Here is a 16,629-nt window from a genome sequence, read left to right on the forward strand (position 1 = left end):
TCTCTGTCTCCCTCCCTCCCTCCCTCCCTCCCTCTCTCTTTCTCTCTCAAAAATAAATAAACATTTACAAAATTAAAAAAATAATAAAATGTATTTTAAAAAAGGATCCTAGTGGTTGTTTTCTTAACCAACTCTCGGGGCACCTGGGTGTCTCAGTCGGTTTAAGTCATGATCTCACGGTTCGTGAGTTTGAGCCCCACGTCCCTGCCGACGGTTCAGGGCCTGGAGCCTGCTTCAAATTCTGTCTGTCTCGCTCTTTGCCCCTCCCCCCACTGGCACTTTCTCTCTCTCTCAAAAATGAATGAACATTTTTTAAAAAGTTTCACCAACTCTCAAGTGAGAACGCATCACCTATCCTTTTTTCAGCGTCTGTAGAATCCAGAGTTTCTAGGGGCCTAGCAGCTTGAGGAAATTTACCCTCTTTAAGTTATATTTGGTCTTGAATTCATTTTCCCAGGTTGGATCTGTTTTCTGTTTTGATCAGTTCACCCTAAACCATCATGCTTTAGTCACTGGATGTCTGCACGTCGTTCACGCTAAACCGAGATAAGAGCCCAACTGCCGAAGTTGCATCTGGTGCCAGGGGATGGGTTTCATTTCTCACTGTGGAGGTATCCTTAACAGTTGGGCTAATTAAAGTCGAAATCAAGTCCTGACTGTAAATATTTATAAGTTGAGAATCTGGCGTGTGTAACTGTGTGCTGCTCGTTTCCAGAGCTAAGTCAACATTTACTCATTCAACAAGTAGCAGGGGCCCGGGGCTAGGCACCGTGGAGGGTAATGAACATGACAGACCGCGGTTCCTTCTGCGGCATGGTGGGTCCCTCTCAAGCTAAAAATGATAAAATCCTATTGAAGAACCCCATCGTGGCCTTTCAGAAACGCACAAGTGCATGGGAAGCAGCAGCGACTGTTTTAAGTTTATGAAATCAAAACACTGTCTCTTCTCTTTTTAGGTCATTTTTTTTTTTTTTTTAAATAGCAATGTCATTTTCACATGAGCAGTGGGATTCCTTTGTGAAACTGAAATATCCCTAGTTTAGCTAAACACTCTGACTTCCCATACTGGTTCTGGGAAGGTACTTTTTAGGTACTGGACTCACTTTCCTTTAAGAGGTATTTGCCCCCACCGTGGCCAACAATATAAGTGAACATTTAGAATACTGTTATTTAAAATAAGCTAGAGATTGCTTTGTTTTTGTTTTTGTGTTCTCATTTTACTTAACAAAAACATTGGCATGTTGATGATTGATTTAGAGGTGAAAGAATGGCACCCCTTTGGATAACAACGCGGAGGACCCTGTGACCTGTCCTTAGTACAGGTGGGCGAGCTGAGCACACACAGAGGCTGTCTGGCTTCTGAGTCATCTTTAAATTTAAATTACAGACACATGAGAAGAAGGAGAGGCCCTTCTCTCTGGTGTTTGTCTTACACAGAGCACTACCCTGTGCCGCACTGGGAGCCTCGGAAAGGAGCTCCCTGCAGTAACGATGCCCAGGTGGGAGGGGGCATGTCCAGGGCAGGTGCCATGCTACCTTAGCCATGAACCTCCTGCTGGGTCACCCTGCCTGGGTGCGGCCTTGCGGCCTGTGCTTGTGTCTCTCTTGGGGGGGTGGAGTCTCGCTCCCTCCCAGATGCCAGTGAAGACACCTAGTAGAGCAGCTTTTCTGCTGAGAAAGGGAGAGGATGAACAAGCTTCCTGAGAGCCATGGGTCATGTTCCATCTTTTTTTCTTTTTTTAATCTTTATTTTATCTTTGAGAGAGAGCATGAGCAGGGGAAGGGCAGACAGACAGGGAGACACAAAATCGGAAGCAGGCTCCAGGCTTGGAGCTGTCAGCACAGAGCCCAGTGCGGGGCTTGAACCCACGAACGGTGAGATCGTGACCTGAGCCGAAGTCGGACGCTTAACCGACTGAGCCACCGAGGCGCCCTGGGTCACGTTCAGTTTTACACTGATGGTATCGTCAGTGGCCATGCTCATTGTCACCACAGCCCGCACAACAGCCCCGCAAGGTGTCCGTGTTCTGTCTCTGCCACTGACGGGCAGACTTGAGTCCAGGAGGTAGAATCACCTGTCCCAGTCACAGAGCTGTGAAGCAGGTAGTACTATGTCAGGTTTTTGTGGGCATCAGATAAGCTAATCCAGTTCCCTGACACAGTGTCTGGCTCCCGGCGGGTGCTCAGTCACAAAAGTGCCGTTGGGATTATCCATCTTACTGCCGTTAACATCGTTACCCTGAGGATACTGTGAGTGACTTCACGTTCGGTAAAGAGAAGCGTAGGGAATGTATCTTCTCCTTTCCACAAGGTCACACCCCTGCCCACTGCTGGCTTGCTGGAGTATTGCCAGAGTCAGGACCCCAGACTTCGTAACCATGTTGGGCACCGTGCTATTCCTCTGCCCACCACACTGGAGTCCCATGTCCCCGCGACAGCCCCTGATGTGCCACCAGTGGGTGCTAGAAACCACAGGGTAACCAACCTCCTCAGTGCTAGTTTTATTTCATAAGCCATTTACAGCACAATTAACATTACATTCGTGTCATAGTAATTACCACTCACTAAATATTACAGCACAGTTCTGTGAGTGCGTGTCAACAGTACAGGTCCCGCTGCTCTGATTTTATAGACAAGAAAAGAGAGAGACACAGCTGGGAAGTGGCCGAGCTGGGCACCTGCCCCAGCGCTCTGACCTCTTAGCCATGCTGCTGTCGGCGTAATGAGCAGAGTGCGCATCGGGCACAGGTGTTGACGGCAGGAAAGCAAGGCGCCAGGCCAGCTTGTGCTGGGGCCTGCCCACCTGCTCACCCCCACTTCCACTCTGCACCTGCCCTTCTGCGGGGGCTAACCCAGGAAGGAGCTGGTCCGCCTCAACAGGGAGGCTTGGAGCCGCACCGTCTGAGGGGTCCGTGGAGCGAGGTTCCGGGGAGTCCATCCGGGTGTGAGATGCCCCTCTGGCCTCGGCAAGCAGCAGTCGTTCTTGCAGAGTGAGCTTCTCAGCTCGTCCTTTGACCTTGAGCATGTGAATTATGCCTTCTGCAGACAAAACAGGGAGGGGTCCGTGCCACCCCTGTACCCTGGCTGGCTCCCTTGGGATACAAGTCCAGGGAGGCTCTTAGCTGAGGATCATGGGTACCAGAAAAAGCTCACTTAAAAAATGGGGACTGTAGGTGCCTGGGTGGCTCAGTCAGTTAGGCATCTGACTTGGTTTTAGCTCAGGTCATGATCTCATGGTTGTGAGATGGAGCCCCGAGTTGGGCTCCACACTGAGTGTAGAATCTGCTTGGGGTTCTCTCTCTGTCTCTCTGTCTCTCTCTCCCTCTGCCCCTCCCTACGTCGTGCGCATGTGTATTCTCTCTCAAAATAAGTAAGCAGACTTAAAAAATTGTTAAAAATGTGGGGAACGTAGGTCTTAGAAAATTGTGATGAAATAAAGATAAAGGTTGATTTGAGACATTATTTTGCAAAAAGAGACAAATCATGGCAATCCATTTTACTTTAGCTTGTGTTTGCTAAACTGTTGTTTGTTGTTGCAAACATGCACCAACTCTTGGAATGCATAAGGAATGAATCAAGTGTAGACTTGGTTTCCTTGGTCTGAATAGACTAAAATAATTGTTCGACAGCATCCTGCTTTTGACAGCAGAGGGTCCTTTTTGCATGAGAGAAAAATAATTACAGGTGTCATCAGTTTTCCTAAGGGTCTGATTCTGAATCCTCAGTAATCTGATTATTGCCCTTCTTAGGAATTCCCGTGTGTACACGTGTGTGTGTTTCTTCTGCCACAGCCTTACGTGTTGATGACTTCCCCTCTCCCGATTCTGGCAGTTCCCCAAGTGTCACTTTCATTGGCTTTATGAAGTCCCCTGTCTTTAGTATGGTTTGTGATTCAACACAGAGGTGCCTCTGCCCAGGTGCACAGGTTGGGCATTGTTTGTTTTGTTTTCGTAGGGGCTTGGTTCATAAACAGTCTATTCATTAGCATTTTCTTGTTATTAAGAAATTCTTTCTTGGGGCTCCTGGGCGGCTCAGTCAGTTAAGTGTCCCATTCTTGGTTTCGGCTTAGGTCATGATCTCCCTGTAATTATATAATTGTAATTTGTTCGTTCTTAAAAACTGTGAAAGCAGACATTACAAGATGTTAATATTTGTTATCTGTGGGTGGTGGTAATATAAATGTTACATTATTTTTTGTACTCATCTGAATCTTCTAAGTTTTTCCAAAAAATGAAAAAAGAATTACAAGATTCCCTGTAGTGGCATCTAGATTGGAAAGCTCAGTCTAAGGGGAAAAGGGAAGGAAGCAGAGAATTAGTGTCAGTGTAGACATCTTAGAGGGGACTTCATGACGCATTGGGCGTTTGTTTCTAATATTTAAATTCCTCTCTCCATAAACTGCATTTGAAGCTGTGTAAATACTTTGCTGCTATTATTGGATAGGGGCATGATTTCCCATAACACTGTGAGAATTGTGTCACCCCTGTTGCCTTGGATAGCCTCCATAGCAGGGACATTTCTTCCCTCTTTCTTTCTTCTTTTCATTCCTAACAACCTTTACTTCATGGCTGTGTCTTCATGAAATCGCTCCATCAAACGTTTGCTTTGATGGGGACATCCATTCAGTTCAGAAGATTTTGGAGGTTGCCTACTGTATGCCAAGCTCATGTGTCATGACAAAGACTGCTTTTTGTGTGTTTGATCCATCCACCTAGAAGCATTGTGATCAAGGTTAAAAAAAAAAGGTGTTTTAACCTTGTCAAAGTCACTGACTCTCTGGCCAAACGTACCCATTCCTTAAAGGTAAAGGCAGGTGCCTCTGGTGTAGCTTGTGGCCATCAAAGGGGACTTGGGCTATAATTGTGTGAAGATTATATAATTATAATTTTTTCATTCTTGAAAACTGTGCAAGTGGATATTACAAGATGTTAATATTTGTTATCTGTGGGTGGTGGGAGTATAAAGGTTGCATTATTTTTTGTACTCATCTGAATTTTCTCAGTTTTTCCAAAAATGAAAAGAGAATTAAAAGATTCCCTGTAGTGGTATCTAGATCAGGGTTAGCAGAGTGTTTCTGTAAATGGCCAGATAGTACATATTTTAGACTTTGTGGGCCAACAGGCAAAATTAAGAGTATTACATAGATGGTTAAATAAACCTACCTATAGGCATTTAAAAGGCTAAGAAGCATTCTTGATTCCCACACCTTATAAGAAAACAGTCCCTGAGCTGTAGTTTCACAACCCCTGGTCCAGGTACGTAAGATCAGTCACCATTGACTCTTACATTAATAAGGATAATAGTTACAGAGCCATCAGTTTGTTTCAAAAAATTATGCCACTTAGCACTTTCCACATTTAATCTTAAACGTGAAAAGCTTAAGATCTGAGGGAGGAAAAGATTTCCTTTCTTTGTTTTTGACTGACCGTGTTTTGAGTTTTTTATTGACACACTCTGCCTCTGATGTGTGTTATCTGTTTCTCACTTCCAAATTGCCTCTGAGTTGTCATACAGACGTGGCCTGAGGTTACTGAGCCACCTTCCCCCTCCTCTGTGCCACTGCGCTGCCTTGGGTCCACGCCTCAGTCCTACTGAATGCATGATGCTTGAGAAAGCAATTTCGCGAGCCGGAGAAAGGATGTCAGGAAGGTCACTGACAAAATAGTGCTCTAATGGAGTCCCACCCTATCAAGGAACCATCCTGGGACCTGTTGGAGAACAAGTGAAGTCTATTATTTTGTAAGAGCTTCCAAAAGCCAGTTGATATAGTGTTTGAAAGCGGATTATTGGTCACCCCAAAAGGAGAGTTACTGTCCTAAAACGTATAGGGTAGTGTTAGTTCTTTTTGGCTGTTATGGGAAAGTCCCAACTCGCCCATTGCAGAGAGTAAGGAAGTTTCTTATCTCATGTCAGTAGAAGGCTGGGCATGGTTCAGGCTCTCAGCCAGGCCAACTCGGGGACCAGGATCTTGCTTTGATTCTCCTTGCTGCCCCCCACCCGCCACTCCACGCAGCCTTTTCCTCCGATTGAACTTTCTCAGATGGCTGCCATAGTTCTGGACTTGACATTCAGAAGTGAGAGGGGGCTTCTGAGAAGAAGCAGAACCTTTCCCAGGACCCCGGCAGATCTCTTCCCACAGCTTCATACCCAGACCTGGGCCACAGACCAATTCCAAGCTCATCACTTAGTGGCCGTAGGAGGACATTTACCACCACGGCCGTGACCTTGGCTCTGGGAGGAAGCCCATGACCTCCTGGAGGAGGATATTTCCCGGAACAAAATCAGGATTTTTTTTCCATCAAAGAGAAAAAGGGAGGGGCATGGTATTAAAAGTGGCCAGCCGCGCCTCCTGTGGCAAGGAAGAAAGAACCCACGTTCACACCTTATTTCAGGGACAGTCCCGAAAAGCGTTGTGTTTCCAGCGTGCAGTGAACCTGTGCTGAGGATTAAACCCATCATCTCTGAAACTCACAGCGACTCCATGAGGGATCTGTTGGCATCCCTTTTTGAAAATGGAGGAAATGGACATTCAGGGAGGTAAAGTAGCTTGTCATGTGGCATTTAAGTGACAAGACATGATTCCGAATCCGTGCTCATTTCTCTGTCTCTGTCTTCCACCCTCTTGTTAGTAATAATCAGCCCTTCTTTGACGAGGAACACGGTAATTCTTTTGTAAGATTGGAAAATGCCGGAACTCTACTTCTCTGTAGGTAACACTGACAAAATGGGGAGTTTGGAATTTCTCCTCCAGGACACCTCCTAACACACAGCTTATGAGTTGCCTCAAGTTTCCTATACTCATTCGCCGTCCATCTGTCCAACAGTCATTTATAGAGCAGTAGTTCTATTCTCTTCCTTCTGAGGATGGGTATCCAGTTAAATAGATTTGCCCTCTGTCCTCACAGACCAGTAGGGGATACCAAGGTGGGAAGCAAGAACCCGCAGGATGCAAGTAGGGGAATGTGCAAGAATCAGGAGGAAGGAGAATCAGCTTGTTTCAGCTGGGCCAGGATGCTTTCCTCAAGGAGCTGAGCAGGCAGAGGCTTGAAGGGTAAGAGCTCACCAGGCAGATGTGGGCAGGAAGGGGGCATTCAAACCACAGGACAGAGCGTGAGCTGAGCCCAGAGCCCCACAACAGCCTGGTGCGTGTGGACGCTGGCCTTGAAACCACTGGTGAGTAGAGCAGGACTCGAGATGTTTGGTGGTGTGTAACAGGAGGGAGATCCGGACCCTCAGGTGTTAAAGAAGCACGGAAAGGTTTTATGTCAGTCCGGTTTTGCATTTTAGAAAGAACAGCCTTGCTCGGTGTGTCCACGATGCACTTTTTTCTTTCCCAACCTGGATTTGTTCAGGATGCCAGTGGGACAGGCTGAAAATACGCCTTGCCAGACCCCTCAACACCTAGTGTGACTGCTTGTCTCTGTCCTGGAATCTAGCCCCTGGGGCTTCTTGGACAGCTTTTGGCTGGCCCTTCTCTCTTCTTCCTGCCTGGAATGTGGACACAGGGTCTGGAAGCCCTGCAGCCATCATGCTGTCTTGAGGACAAAGCCATAAGCTGAAAATGCAGAGCAGAAAAACAGAAGGAACCTGCAAACACAAAACACAAACACAAAAACATATTTGGTGAAATCCTTGAGCGAAACTGTATGCACCCTGACCACCCGCCTCCTTTCTTTATGTGAGATGTATAAATACATCATAAGTCCAAACGTACCTTTTACTTCTTCAAGCCGCTGTCGTCCTGACACATCTGGGGACAGAGAGGAGGGCGGCCAGGAAGGCAGGAAGACAAGGGGAACCGGCAGTCACAGAGACCGTCCTGGGGGTGCAGAGCCAAAAGCGCTGTGAGCGGGCTCTAGCAGAAAAGCAGTGGGACACATGGCCTGTGTCCATGGAGCAGGTGACTGCATGCCCGCCCGGGGAAGCCCACGAGAGGAGGAGCAGGTGTTGGGGGCGAAAGCATTGCGTGAGTCAAGTTTGCCCTTTGCTTGCAGGGACCTTGGGAAGAGGGAGCCTCGACTCGGTCCAACAACTGTCTGGGCTGGGAAATGGCATGGAGTCGTCAGCAGCCGGGTCGGGTGGCTGAGGTCCCACGGAGGCAGTGGTCGTCCCGAGGGAAGACATGGGCGTGGCCGGTTCCCCAGGGAAGACCACCAGGTAAAGGGCTCATGGAAAAGCTCACTCTTCTGGCACATGCCGTGCCGATCTGCCTGATGGCCACCTTTCTTTCTCTGGTTATTGACCCAGAAGCTGACTTTCCTGAGGCCCCCTCCCTTCTCAGTGGCTGCCGCTCCCCTCCGAGACCTCCCTGTCTCGAGTCCAGGCTGGAGCACCTTTTCCCCAGCAAGTTTCATGCTCGACACCCTGCAGAGCCTCTCCATTCCACGGCTGGCTGCCACCTCTGTCTACCTCCCCCGAGTATTTTTGGATGGATTTCCAGTTTGATACATGAACATGCCGTCAGTCAAAACAATCTTTTTAATGAGCCATTTGTCCTGACAGCTGTGTTTAAGATAGGGCATGGAAGCCGGGTAATGGAAATCTAGAAAATTGTCCATTCTGGATTGAAACCTTAATGTGTGCCCCACACTCCCATCTCACCAGCCCACCATCTTCTTTTAAAAATAAAGAGGAAATTATGAATAGCGAAAAAAGATGTAATTTGTGCAAATGGAAAAAAAGATCTTCTGATCAGATGTTTCGAGAAGGACGAGAGGAAGGTATAATTATTGAGCGCTGCCCGAGTCCGTCACATGCAGCTTCCTGCCATGCAGCCTTGGACACGGCTGTGAGTCTCTCTTGATCTTCCAAGTGGCCCTGGGGGTGGTCGCTAGTTATGCCTTCCGAGTGACAAAACGGGAGGCTCAGAGAGGTCGGTGGACAGGCTCCACTCACACAGCCTGGTGATAGCAGTCTGAGGTTCAAGGCCACATCCCCCTGGCCCCTACCCCCAGCTGCCACTGCTTTTTTGGGCAACCAAATATTAGTATTAATAAAACGCAGCCCTCCTCTTGAGAATCCCACGCAGGTTTTGAATTGCCGTGTCATCGGGAAGGGGAAAAATTAAATGGAAAAGCTGAGCACAGCCTCCCATGTGGGTAAACGGGAGGTAAGCCTGAATTTTGGAGGTGTATCGTGAATCCTCAAGTTCACAGCGGGAGGTGGGGCTACACCGCGACCCTCCTCCCTGGGCTTTGGATGTGGGGGCCGCCCGGCACCTGCAGACAGCGGGCTGCTCTCCGGCCTGGGTCGCGGTAGCTCAGGTGCCCCAAGGCCCGGGAAGGCTCGTGTCCTTGCGTAAGCGTGGGCAGGTCGGGTGCAGCAGTGGAAGTGGAAACGTCATGTCACAGACGGGAACCGGGCCCCTGTGGGTGTCCGCGTGATGACCAGCGGCTCTCTCCCCAGCTGCTCTTCTGCGGGGCTCTTGGATCCACTGCCAGCCTGGTTCTGCCGAAGATGCACAGCCCTCGGTGTCCTCGGGGCCTCTTCTCTCACCTTCCTGTAGTTTGAGTGAAGAAAAGCCTTGGGCAGGGAACACTGTCATTTCTGTTGATCATTACTGAAGCGAGGCAAGGAAAGTGTACTTTTTTTTTTTTTTTTTACGGGAGTATGTTTTTTCCAAAAGAAAGAAAAAACCTCTTGTGGTTATAGGGCAGAGATGAGTTGGCCTTGAGTGAAGGTCATTTCAACAACTGGCCCTTCATTCCCACTCAGTCCTCTCTGGGGAGAGGAGGCTGTGGGTCTGTCAGCCGAGCCACACGTTTCACGTCACGTGGAGCAGACATCTGGGCAAACGCCTGAGCGAACCAGATGTCGGCGAGTTACCTAGTGCCCCCAGGAGAGGGGGAGGCACGAATGGAGTCGTCACCCTCCGGCTGTGGCTGTTCACCCCCATCTGTCCGCAGGCTGGGTCCCAGCTCCTGTAGGAGACGGTGCACCGCTCACCCCGGGCAGCGCCGCTTGGCTTGGGTGCTCTGTTCGCCTGGGGGTCTGTCCCTGTGCCGGTGATCCTGCGGCACACGGGGCCGGGTGGGCTCTCCCCCGAGACCCGCCACAGTGGCTGGGCGATGAGACTTCTTCCTCCCAGGAGCAGTGTGCTCCCAGGTCCTCCCGGGGCTCTCTGAGAAGCTGTGCTAACTCTCAGTTCCTCCGCGTACCTGCAGGGCCGAAGGGCGCTGAACCTGCCCGACCTCCCGCTTTAAAATACACAACAATCAGCTGACAGCCTGGATGTTTACATCTTGGAAATACAGCTTTCAGGCTTTTATGGAGGGTCAAGCTGTGTGTGCTGAGTGAAACAATTAAGAGATACAGTGTTGAGTGCATAAAAGCAAGTTGCAAACCCATAGAGTATCTCATTTTTGTGAAATCGTGGATTTGTGTGTATATGCATTGCCATAGACCCGTATCTGGTACCTGTATTATTAATATAGACATTCACATTATCCGGACAGTACACACTAAACTCAAATGGGAAGAGAAAGTTGACATTTTCCTGACCCTCCTTTTTTTTTTTCATGCTTGTATTTTTACAATATTTGATTGTATTTTTTAACATGCCTTGCTTTTTTTCTTCAGACTTTTTATTCGGAAATATTTTAAGGCTTATAGAAGAGTTGCAAGTGAAAGGAAAACCTGTATTCCTTTCACCCAGATTTATCTGGCATTTTACCCCAGTTGCTTTCTTTTGTTTATTATTTGTGAGAGGTATGGCAAATATGTATCTTTTTTTTCTGATGTATTTGAGGGTAAGCTGCATGCATCACGTGTGTTTGTTCGTTTATCCCGTCTGACACAAACGAAAGCCTACTGTATACGCTTTTTGCACTTCCTTCACATAATTTTTCTTGGCTGTCATCCATATCAGCTCGTGGGGATCTTCCTGATTCTTCCTTCCAGCCGCGCTGTGTGTATGCCATAGCTTATTCAGCTGCTCTCCTAAGGCAGGGAGCACAGTAGAGATGAACAGTGGAAAGGAAGTTTAAAAACCACTGAACAGAGCAAGCTGAGGCTCTTAATAGAAAGTCGTTATTTTTATTTTATTTTTTTTTAAGTTTGTGTATTTATTTATTTTGAGAGGGAGAGAGAGAGGAGAGAGAGAATCCCAAGCAGGCTCCACATGATCAGTATGGAGCCCTCTGCGGGGCTCAAACCCGCACACCATGAGATTATGACCCGAGCCGGAAGCCAAGAGTCAGACGCTTAACCGAACTGGGCCACCCAGGCACCCCAGTCTTTGTTATTTTTAAAGTGGGTGGGACTGTGGGAGAAGCGGGGGGGGGGGGGGGGTGGCGGGAGCCCTTGGGCGGCCCTAGGACTCCCGGAGAGAGTACTAGAGGCGTCAGGAGGTGCAGCTGACCTCCCTGGGTTAGTGTCCGTGAAAGCAGAGCCTGAGACACGGATTCGTCAGACATATGAGGGAGGCTCCCTGGAGCAGGGAAGTGATGACACAGGACAGGGCTGGCGACAAAGCTAAGCAAAGATACGTGCTCAGGATTTCAGCCTGATCCAGCCAGAGCTCCAAAGCAAGAGTCACCCCACAGAGGAGGACCCACCTTGAGGCAGGGGGCCACGATGCCCAATCCCCATGTACAGTAGTCCATTTTAGGGATGTGGAAACATTAAAAATAATATACACGATGAGACTTGTTTACAATGCCTGGCCCATAGTAGGTCTTCCAAAAAAAAAATACTATTGTGGTCATTATTCCCTCTTTTCCCCTCCCCCACTGCACCGTAACAGCTTTATTGACACAACCTACCATTAACATACCACACAGTTCACTTATTTAAAGCGTACACTTCAGCAGTTTTGAGTTCATTCACAGAGTTTTGCACTGGCCACCACAGTCAGTTTTAGAACATTTGCATGGCCCTGTAAAGAAACCCCGCGTCCTTCAGCCGTCACTACCCATTCCTCCGTCCCTGCCCTACAAGTCTACTTTCTGTTGCCATACATGTGCCTGTTCTGGATGCTTCATAGAAGAGGAGTCCTATACCACATGGTCTGGGGGCCGGCCTTTTGCACTCTCGTGTCATTCGGTCATTGGCTGTGCCCCCAGCCAGGCCTTTGGTTTAGTCCTTCAGGGCTCAGGGGAAGGGCAGCTGTGAGCCATTCTCGGCCAGCCTTCCCTGCAGCCGAAGGATGGATGCACCAGCCCGTGAAGGGGCCTGGCAGGGACACCAACAACATCCACCAGAGTAAGTCGTGTGAAAGGGCTCTGTTAAGAGTAAGATGACAGGGATTATCCAGGGTGTTAGAGGAACAGGGAGGAGAGCAGTTACTCAGAATTTCTGGATAAATGGAAACACAGTGTTGTTCTGGGCAGCCTCCCTTTTAATCTTTGAAAGGCTCTGCCTTATCACCAAGGAGTGCAGTCTCAGTGACCAGACTCTCACACCCTTTGTGGAAATTTAAGTTGGTTTCTTTCCTTAAGAAGAATTTGACAGTAATATCAAAAGTCTAAAACTACGGGAACATGGAAGACTAAATTTTCCCCCTGAGATCAGGAACAAGGAAAAGTTGCCTGTTTTCACCATTCCTATGTAACACCATATTGGAGATTCTGGTCATAATGAAAAGCAAGAAAAAGCATAACAATCAGAAAAGAAGAAATAAAACTATCCATATTTGCAGATGACATGATTGTTTACTTAGAAAATCCCAGGACTTTACAAAACAATTACTAGAACTAACAAATGAATTTAGCAGGGTCTCAGGATATTAGGTTAATAGAAATACAAATCAATTGTATTTTTATATATCAGCAACAAACCCTTGTCACATGAAATTGTAAAAATAATTCAATTTGCCATAGTACCAAAAAAACATAAAATATTCAGGAATAGCAAAGGGCTTGTAAGACTTAAGCCCTAAAAACTGTAAAACATTGCTGAGATTAATTAAAGAAGATGTAAGTCAATGGAAAGATGGACCATGTTCATGGATTGGAAGACTGTTGCTAATGTGGCATGTTTCCCAAATTGATTTCTAGATTCAACATACCAATCAAACTTCCTGTAGTTTTATTTTGGATAGAAATTGCAGGCTGATTCTAAAATTTCTGTGGAAGTGCAAGTTACCTATAATAGCAAAATGGTTTTGAAAGAAAAGAGCAAAGTTCAAAGACCTACCCTACCTGATTTCAAGACTACCTGTAAACCTACAGTGATCAAAACTGGCATTTGGTATAAGAAAAACAGATTAGTGGAACAGAAAAGTAAGTTTAGAAATAAACCCAAACATACATGGTTAATCCGTTTTCATCAAATGTTGAGGCAATTCTGGAAATAACCCTAGGGTCCATCAGAAGTTTTGAATGGGTAAACAAATTATGGGATATCCATACAATGAAATAGTACCTAGCAATAAAAAGGATGAACTCTCGGTGTGTGTGTGTGTGTGTGTGTGTGTGTGTGTGTGTGTGTGTGTGTATATGTGTGTGTGTGTATATATATGTGTGTGTGTGTGTGTGTGTGTGTGTGTACATATACATATATATTTATATACATGACTAACTCTTGGTATATATATTGGATGTGTGTGTGTGTGTGTGTGTGTGTATGTGTGTGTGTGTGTATGTGTGTATATGTGTATATATATATATATATATCCAATAATGTAGATGAATCTTTCAAAATCATGCTGCATGAGAGAAGCCAGACCAAAAATGTGTGCATACTATGGGATTCCATTATATAAAATCCATATTAATCTATAGAAACAGCAGGTCACACATGGCCTGGGGCAGGACGTTGGGAGGGAATGATTCCAGAGGAGCACGAGGAAACTTTTGGGAATGATGGGTGTGTTCGTGATCTTGATCTTGGTGATGGTTTCTAGGTGTTTACGTGTGTTCAAATTGATCGAATATGTGAAGTTTATGGTTCTTCAATTACATTTGAAGCTGAACCAAAAAAGTAGAGCTATGCTTGGACCCAGCAGTTCACCTTCCTTGTAAAATTTGAGAACTATTGATCCTAGAGCTACTTTTTAAAATTTTTTGTCTGTTTGTGTATGTGGTGTGGTTATTTTTGCTCTGCAAAAAGGCCTTGTATGATATTAATAATTCAGTGCTTCTATTACTGAACTGTTCAGTCATTTAAGTAATTGATATAATAATGGCATTCAACTGTCAGGAGCCTACTGTGTGCAAGGCACAAAATAGCTGTTTCTCACAGCAGCAGCTTTGCAGGGTAGCTCTTATTATCTCCATCTTTCAGATGATGAAACGAAAGCCATTCAGTTAAAAAGCGCCAACACTGGGATTGGATTTCCACCTCTGTCCCCCTCCAGAACTGCTCTGTTCAGTGTCATACCTGCACGTGGCTGGTCCAGATTGAGGTGGGCTCTAAGCGTAAAACACACTTTGGATTTTCGAGACTTGGTCTGAAAGTAATGTAAAATTGGTAACATTTTATATATCGATTCTATGTTGAATAACATTTTAAATATTGGGTTAAATACGTAACTAAACTTAATTTCACCTGTCACTGTTTACTTTTTAAAATGCAGCTACTAGAGGGGCGCCTGGGTGGCGCCGTCGGTTGAGCGTCCGACTTCAGCCAGGTCACGATCTCGCGGTCCGTGAGTTCGAGCCCCGCGTCAGGCTCTGGGCTGATGGCTCGGAGCCTGGAGCCTGTTTCCGATTCTGTGTCTCCGTCTCTCTCTGCCCCTCCCCCGTTCATGCTCTGTCTCTCTCTGTCCCAAAAATAAATTAAAAACGTTGAAAAAAAAAAAAATGCAGCTACTAGAAAATTTAAAATTACACAAGAGGCTCACGTTATGCTTCCTTTAAGCAGGGCCACTTTAGAGCTATTTCCACTTCACACTGTCTGTATAAAGGACACCTGGAAAGTTAATTCAGCAGCATATACTTATATTTTTTGAGTGTGAGCTATATGCTGGTTAAATTCTGTCATTTCTCTTACTGGTACATGCACTTACTGTATCAACCCATTAGCTATTTAAGTTCAAGCAAAACTTGTCAACACACAGTCTTTTTAATGTTTCAGGTCTGAGTTACCGTTTTAGATGGAAGGATGCAGACACTCTTAGTTTCAAGTAAACATAGAAGTCTCTTTCTGACCATTAGGATAGATGCTCATATTTATTGAATAATTGAGTAATTGCTAATAGAATAACTTTTATGTTCGTTAAAGCAGTGTTCTCTGCAGGGCAAATACATCGTCTCCCCTGGCCAGAATGGCGTTCTTAGTTTTATAAACTATAAATTACTGTTTTCTTGATTTGTGAGAAGTACAGAAAGAAACTTCTAATTTTTGGAGAATTTTGAGAAACCATGGCTGATCACCCAAATTTATTTGTTTTTCAAGATGGTAAGCTTTTTTCTCCAATCGACCCTCCTCTTGTTTTTGTTAATAAAGCTTTATTGGATCACAGTCATGCCCATGTGTTTACATAACTATGAATGGCGGCTGCTTCCCTGCGATGAAGTAAGGGCAGAGCTGAGTAGTGGTTACACAGAGACCGCACGGCCCTAAAATACTATGTGACCCTTTACAGAAAATGTTGGCGGACCCCAGGTCACTTAAGTACAGGCGATCCCCAGAGGACGTTCCATGGAAATGTCTTTAAGATCCCACTTCGGTCAATGGGAGTTTGGGGATTGGAAGGTTTGAATTCACACAAGGCCGAAACTGGGAGTGACGGGGTGCTTTGATGCTCCCCCCGTGGAGGAGGAGGATGCAGACGTGAGTCTGCACCTCCCGTCTCCATTTCGGCCAGCCCTCAGTGCAGCCCCCTCGCCTCCAGCTGAGCTGGGATCTGACCTGGAATCCTGGTGCCACCATGCACTCCCCTGGAGGACGTGCGTGAGAATTTCCCCCATGGGGGCGCCTGCATGGCTCAGTCACTTAAGCATCCAACTCTTGATTTCGGCTCAGGTCATGATCTCGCAGTTAATGAGATCAGGCCCCGAGTCGGGCTCTGTGCTGACAGCGTGGAACCTGCTTGGGATTCTCTCTCTCCCTCTGTCTGCCCCTCCCCCGCCTTTTCTCTCTCTTTCAAAATAAAGAAGCTTGAAATAAAAAGAATTTCTTCTATATCGCACAACTGGGGAGCGTTCAAAGGCATAGCGAGGGAATCCTGCCTCTGCCTTCCCAGCACCCCAACTCCTGTCCTTCCCTCGTGTGCCCCGTCTCTCACAGGCTTTTAGTTTCCCTCCACTTGGACCAGACTCCTGGGTTCTGACCCCAGCCCTGCCGGGGACGTGCTGAGTTAGGCAAACTGTGAAATGTGTCTACATCTGTCCTCTCATCTGCCAAACTGGGATACTAGCCATGCCGTCTTTGTAGGGACATTGTGGGGATTACGCCTTCTGAGAACACATAAAGTGCTCTTCAGAACAGTGTCTGATAGCGAGCGCTCCATAAACACCCCTTATTATCACTGTCATTACCACCATAATGATTATCCTACCTCAAGTCCCAGGACAGATGTGAACAAAGAACCGACAGAAGTGGAGGGTGTGTTTAGGTCAAAGCCACCTCCTCCAGGAAGCCCTCTCACTGGGCCTGCCGTGTCATGATCCTTGGGACTTTGTACCTCAAAGGTGATGGACAGAACATCTTCTGAGTCAGCCTGACCCTTGTGTGGGGTCACACAAA

General features: G+C 46.8%; 1 protein-coding gene across 6 annotated transcripts in view; it reads left to right on the plus strand.

The window, feature by feature from the left end:
* CPPED1 (calcineurin like phosphoesterase domain containing 1) overlaps positions 1 to 16,629 on the plus strand; it is a 104,215-nt gene that overhangs the window by 75,307 nt on the left and 12,279 nt on the right. Inside the window, exons 4-6 of one of the 6 annotated variants that reach the window (XM_058712086.1) lie at positions 6,393 to 6,537; positions 7,995 to 8,157; positions 8,248 to 8,601. The exons of 2 other annotated variants lie outside the window; for them this stretch is intronic. In XM_058712086.1, the coding sequence (XP_058568069.1) occupies positions 6,393 to 6,537; positions 7,995 to 8,157; positions 8,248 to 8,445 (506 nt within the window). In that variant the 3' untranslated portion in view covers positions 8,446 to 8,601. Of the gene's footprint in view, positions 1 to 6,392; positions 6,538 to 7,994; positions 8,158 to 8,247; positions 8,618 to 16,629 lie in introns of those variants that run through there. 3 more of the 6 variants (XM_058712089.1, XM_058712087.1, XR_009256855.1) reach the window with 3 other exon arrangements.

Source organism: Neofelis nebulosa, chromosome 18, assembly GCF_028018385.1.
Source record: "Neofelis nebulosa isolate mNeoNeb1 chromosome 18, mNeoNeb1.pri, whole genome shotgun sequence".
In the NCBI taxonomy this organism is placed as follows: Eukaryota; Metazoa; Chordata; class Mammalia; order Carnivora; family Felidae; genus Neofelis; species Neofelis nebulosa.